General features: G+C 33.6%; 1 protein-coding gene across 1 annotated transcript; it reads right to left on the bottom strand.

Annotated features, from left to right (window-relative positions):
* Positions 1 to 708: 708 nt before the first annotated feature.
* Positions 709 to 2955, bottom strand: LOC108814223 (beta-glucuronosyltransferase GlcAT14A). Its single transcript, XM_018586745.2, has 4 exons — positions 2140 to 2955; positions 1983 to 2058; positions 1784 to 1899; positions 709 to 1448 (listed from the first exon to the last, which is right to left on the bottom strand). Exons 1-4 carry the CDS (start codon positions 2750 to 2752, stop codon positions 934 to 936), a joined length of 1320 nt encoding a protein of 439 aa, XP_018442247.1. The 5' UTR covers positions 2753 to 2955; the 3' UTR covers positions 709 to 933.
* Between the last annotated feature and the right edge of the window lie 3619 nt (positions 2956 to 6574).

Here is a 6574-nt window from a genome sequence, read left to right on the forward strand (position 1 = left end):
TTTATATAAAATGTAATATCGATGAGATCATATTAGAGTTGTTATAAAGCGATGGTTAGGAAATTCTGGTTTAAATTTTGAAATTTAAATAATGTAAATAGATTAATGGTTTGACTAAACCAAAAATTTGTATAATATATGTAAGTCTAAAATAACGTGTTATAAAAGTGAGTAAGGGAAAACCAACATTTAGTTAGATGATGAATAGGTCCAAACAACTTTTTTAAGTAGATTTTAAAAAATTCATTCTCTTTTAATAGTATAGATTAAGCAAACCAAACCGAGCACAAATAATAACAAAAAGATTTCAATTAATATTTTTTGATATTAGATATCAGGTCCATTAAGATTAAGTGTATTAACAGGAAATAAATTGAAGATAAATAAAAGTATTTATTATGATATAGTTAGAAAAGTATAAAATATAATCAAAAATAATAATTAATTAATAATAGGTCAAAATAAATAGATTTTTTTTTTGGAATGTTTTCTTTTTTAATATATAGATCTTCCGAAATTTTTTTAAAAACCACTAAGCCAGATGTCATTTTTTTGGTTGACAAATAAAAAGAATAAAATTTAATTATATAAATGTTTTGTCGTAAAATATCGATATATTAATTATTGTCTAGATATCCATTTTAAGAATCCTATAATTCCAGTTTGCGGGGAACTTGATGGCCAGAGTAGAGAGTTAAAACAGAAGTATAACATTTGAAAATCTCAAAATTGCAATATGAAAAATGGGTGAAAATGTGATAACTACAACAATACATTAATCTGTTATAATATGCTTTCCCAAGAGCCAAAGCCTAAACTGTTCAGTGTCCTCACTTATACTCTTTGACTAAAAGAGAGATTCGATCAGATCCTAAATCACATCTACTCCCAAAAAGCTGCTACATCAATCTCTGTGATGTTCTGCAATGTGATTTACTTGCATTGTTTTGTTCGAAAATTCTCAGCCGATAACAGCGAAGTAACAAGACTCTCCAGCCGTCTAGCACCTGGACCAGGCCTGATAACATCAGTATCGCCAATAACAGCACAAGGGTCAGTCCCATTTTCATGGCTCCCAATGCACCACCCACCAGGTGTAGGCATCCCAAAACCTCGGTTAAGAAGCTCCTCATCAATCTTGTCAAGAACAGGATCTTCTCTTCTGAACTTTCTAGCAAAGGGGGCATTGCTATTGACCATTCTATCCATGTCTGCAAGATTGAGATGGTGCGGATGCTGCTTAGGCGGATTGTCCCACGTTATGAAGTGCAAGTCGCTGTTTACAGTTGTGTTTCTGAATTCCTCAGCGTTGCAGAGAACGGTGTGAAAATATCCTTCCGGCGAAGAGAGAAAATTAGAGTAGTACATTAACACGGTACGAGGTAGATTATCCCAACCCCAAATACAATAGTCAATGAATGGCCGAGATAACGCCATCCAAGCCGAGCCTGTTTCCAAATAATCACATGTTAGCTTAAGAGAATCAAATGGCTGACTGATCCTAACAAGTCTTCCAAACAATCAAAGGCAACAAAACAACTTTGGAAGATACGTACAGACATTTTCTTACAAGGTTCTGAAAAAAAAATCATTAAAGTTTTGCAAAGCAATCTAAGCACATGGATTCAATGTTGTTCAACCAACAAAAATGAAACATACCGACAAAACTAGAGATAGCCAATCAAGTAGATATGCATATATGCCTAGCAGTCTACGCAATAACAGCTCAACAAATTTGACTCCAAACTAAAGTGTAGAAACTTGGTCAGAGTGAATCAAGAACCTGTGAAGAGCTTGAAAGCAGTTGGGATGCTTCGTCTTTGGGTAACCCAAAAAACATCAGACTTGTTGTTCAAATACAGTCCAGGATCAATAATCACCGGTTTTGCTCTTTGTGATCTGAAAGAAACAAATCAAAACAACTTCAAAAACCTAAGGCTTTACTGTACACAGCTTTTAAAACTATGTATATCATCTCTTACGCTTTCCATCCAATGTTACTAGTATGATCAATAAAGTTCAAGTCCCGCGGCAAATGCGAGAATATATGCAACAAATCTGCTTATTACAAAAAAAAAAACACCCAAAAGTTAAAAAAAATCCTGTAATGAAAAAAGAAACTTTTAAATCATCTCTCACCATCTTGAGTCATAAGAGGATAATCAGAGGAGCTGAGATTGATGAACCAGTCCCACTCAGCTCCCTCCCTAAGCAAAACCGCCGCAGCGTGAAGCGTGTTCGCCACCATGGTGGGCCCACGATAGGTCACGAGATTAGCTTTCTCGATCATGTGAACGTTCTGGAACCTCCGGAACAAGGACGAGTTTCGAATGTACCCGTGGAGATCCTCTCTCTCCTCGGGGGAAGAAGCTCTGTCCAGATGAACCACGTAGCGGTTGTTCGGATGGTAGAGAGCCAAAAGGGTTCGCCGGAGAGACCTCCCGTCGCCGGCGGATCCGGAGATCAAGTAAGCGAATCGCGGCGGATCGGGGAGGGAGGAGATGGGTTTGGGTTTGATCTTGGACTCGACGAAGGCGGATGACCCGGATCCGGTTAGCGAAACGGGTCGGGTGAAAGGGAGGAAACGTCGTGCTCCGGTCGGTGAAGTTAGGGTTGTGAGGAAGAGTAAGAAGAGAGCGAAGATCGAAGCGATCACTATAGGGAACAGAATCCATCTCCTCTCTGAGGGGTGGTGGTGATGATGATGATGATGATGCCTCGCATTCGAGTAATAGGTTCTCAGTTTCTTCATCGAATCTTTGATTCAGAGTCGACAGACACGGTTTCGTTGTCTTCTTGGAAAATTAAAACCCATTTTCTAAAAACTGAAACATGAGAAGGAATGTAATTAGGGTTTTGTTGGGATGATAAATGAGGGAGAAGAAGTAACGTTAGTGGAGAAGAGACAGAGACTGAAGAAGATATGGAAATAACGAAAACTGTACGGTTTACTGGTCAAGCGCATTAATTAATTTCATCAGATTCAGATCTTAATGCCAAAACGGGAAGAATCTTGATGACATGCCTATCTAAAAGCCCATTAAACTTGGAACTTATTAATCAACGAAAGGATTTGTGATGGTTTTTTTTTTTTTTTGTCAACTAGGATTTGTAATGGTTAAAATTGCATAAGTGGGCGTTCCAATTACGTTCGGTTCGAATTGAACTAAAGTTTTTCTTCTTGAGTGAATTGCATGAAAATTAATTAATAACTTGAAAATTTGCAAAAATGGAAAATCAGTAATAAGTGGAGAGAGAAAGATTGATAAAATGACATTACTATCATTGTTTCTTGCAATGAGAGAATATATCTATACTATTAAAATTGAATTCACATTCATGTGTGATATTTTTAAAAATGAACTTTTAACTAGAAATAACTTACCATTCATTAATTACTAAACATATGGTTCAATAATATATATCATTTATATTCTATTAATCCTAAAAATTAGGATTGGTTAACATACACATATTGATATCTTTTCATTTAAAATTTAACTAATTCCGTAATTAGTTTTGAAATATTATTATTCATTAATATATTATGTTGTCTTTATAAAATGAAAAATAAAATATTATATCTTATTTTTATCTATTATATAATCACAATCGATCATGTTAATTTTATCATATTGAACTTAATATGATAAAATTATATTGAGTTGATAAATTTCTCAATTTAGTTTTATAAAAATAAAATATTTATCTTAAAAATATAATATGATGACAGAGGGGTTTAACATTAGCAGGTTATATAATATATGTATAAATTAACATATCTTTCACTTTTATAATATAATAATATATTGTGTACAGTGAATAAACATAGAAAATACTGCTAAAATGAAATCCAGTTTTGAACGGCGGGTAAAAATTTGACATAAATTAAATAAAAAATATTTTTCAAATATTTTTTTATGCACATATTAATATGTTTCATAACTAAATGCGAATGCAATAAAATAAATATATAATAAGAAGCAAAAAATACGTACAATAGTTTAAAAATTTGATTATTTACAACAAGCAAACTATACACTATTGTATTTGAAATAGCTTTATAAATATTTAAATATATGATTAAAATTAAAAATTTAAAATGTATAATACTAATGATCTAAATAAATATATATGCATATAAAATTGAAAATAAAACCCGCACGGTTGTGCGGGTCGAAATCTAGTATACTATTAAAGCAGATGACTGTTTATGAATTTACCCCTGAAATTTCTAAATAATTACAAAAATTATCTGTAGTTTTTTTCTAACATTATTTGAAACCAATCAAAAGTCATTATTTTGCAATTACATTAAAGACTATTTAATATAATTCAGTTTTTAACCTTTTTGAAAATTTTGTTTCCAAAATGTTTGCACCATATCTTTCCGAAAAATCTTTCACATTATTAATTATTTAAAAGTATTTATTAAATGAAACCTCAAAATAAAATCAAGTTGAAATAACAAATGATTAAATCAACAAAATCATAATACGAGTCTGAATTATCTCAACTCCTTAAAAAATAGTTTCATTTAAAATAAAAACTAAATCACATAAAATAAATTTAATAAAAATATAGAAAAATGTTTTGAAACGCACAAATGAATTTTTCAATACAAGAGTATTGAAGATATAAAATATTTTATTTAAATTAAAAAAAAATCAGTGTAAAATAAGTTTAACTTCGGTTTAAATAAATAAAATCATATTACAGGTTAGAATTATTTAGAGTCTTCTAAAATTTAGTCATCTTGAAAATAACAAAAATAAGTCATATAAGTAAATTTAAGATAAATTTCATAAAGAGTTAAGATATATAATTTATCAAAAATCATAATTTTTATTACGTAAATTAATTTTTCAACAAAAACTATACCCGCCCTTTTTAAGGGCGGGTAAAAATCTAGTAATCTATTAAAACTGAAGTACAAATAGTACTTAGCTTTTCGTTTTCCACAAAAATTACAATGATTTGCCACCAGGCTACTAAACTATTGTTTTAGACTTTTCCTTAACCAACTAAAATAAATTAACATTACTTCATCATAAATTACGTGTATCTTAAACCTAAAATCAAATCTCAAAACACAAGTCGCTATTTCTCTCTGATCACATCTCTATCTTTAAAAAGGAGACAGAGAGAGAGCTCGATTTCTGGCACATCGGAATTTCTTCCGACCATAGCCGGACTGTTTTGTTTTTGTTTTATATTTCGATCTATGATCGACTTTATGTTGTGATTTTCAATATTTCCATCAGTTCCTTCAAGTTTATATTTTTTTCATCAGTCGAAGTTGATTAAATAAAGTTTTAGTCTTTTTTCTTGACTAAAGTTTCAGTCTTTTGGAATGGGTTTCGTTTGTAATATATTTCTCTCGGTTAAAACTAATTTTCAGAGACTCTACATGGCTGGTAACAGGTGATTTCAATGATATCACGGGAAATATGGAGAAGCAGGGAGGCACAGAGAGATCAGAAGCCTCCTTCTCGGATTTATCTTATGCAACGTTTGTCTATGGAAATCAAGAGAAGAGGAAACGAAAGGAAACATGGGACTACCTAACCTCTCTGGCTCTTATCAGAGACTCTGCATAGCTGGTAACAGGTGATTTCAATGATATCACAGGAAATATGGAGAAGCAGGGAGGCACGGAGAGATCAGAAGCCTCCTTCTCGGATTTCAGAACCTTCCTTTCAGAAGGTGACCTGTACGATCTCCAGCATAGTGGGGAATGCCTGTCCTGGAAAGGAAAAAGAGGTACACACGAAGTTAAGTGAAGGCTAGATAGAACTCTAGCGAACAGCTCATGGTCAGAACTCTACCCATCAGGCCGCTGTGAGTACCTTCGTTTTGACAGCTCTGATCACAGACCGGTAGTTACCTATTTCGAACCCCTGCGGAAAAAGAAAAAGGGCATATTCAGATACAACAGGAGGCTGAGCAAGAATCCAGAGGTTACACAGATAGTGAAAGAAACGTGGGCTCAAAGTAACCAACTCAAAGAAAAGCAGAAAGTGGATAGATGCAGAACGGCAATCATCAAATGGTCCAAACAACAGAGAGAGAGTAACTTAGCTCAGTTGGAGAAACTCAAGAAGTCGATAGAAGACGAAACAATTGCTTTGGCCCCAAATGTGGAGATGCTGGACAAGATGAAGCTCGAACTCCTCGAGGCGTACAAAACGGAAGAAAACTACTGGAAGCAGCGTAGTAGACAGCTCTGGCTGCACTTGGGAGACAAGAATACAGGGTTCTTTCACGCATCTACAAAAAAAGAAAAGCTATCAATAAGTTTGCTGTGATCGAAAACGAAGAAGGGGTGGAAGTCTATAAGGAAGAAGAAATATCTGAAACAATAGAGAGATATACTTCTTTAAACTATTCACCTCAATGGAGAGCAACCTAGAGCAGATGAAAGAGATCATATCAGAAGCAATCAAGGCCAGGGTAACTAATGAACAGAATGAGAATCTGATCAAGATACCTTCCCCTGAAGAAATTAAGGCAGCTCTATTCTCCATAAACGCAGAGAAAGCCCCAGGCCAAGACGGGTTCTCGGCCTGTTTCT

This window comes from Raphanus sativus, chromosome 7, assembly GCF_000801105.2.
Source record: "Raphanus sativus cultivar WK10039 chromosome 7, ASM80110v3, whole genome shotgun sequence".
Taxonomy (NCBI): domain Eukaryota; kingdom Viridiplantae; phylum Streptophyta; class Magnoliopsida; order Brassicales; family Brassicaceae; genus Raphanus; species Raphanus sativus.

Coding starts and splice junctions, on each gene's coding strand:
- LOC108814223 (XM_018586745.2), bottom strand. CDS start 2,752: ATGAAGAAACTGAGAACCTATTACTCGAATGCGAGGCATCATCATCAT. Junction 2,059..2,139: donor TCCTCTTATGACTCAAGATG/GTGAGAGATGAT, acceptor TGTAATAAGCAG/ATTTGTTGCATATATTCTCG. Junction 1,449..1,783: donor TGCTTTCAAGCTCTTCACAG/GTTCTTGATTCA, acceptor ATTTGGAAACAG/GCTCGGCTTGGATGGCGTTA.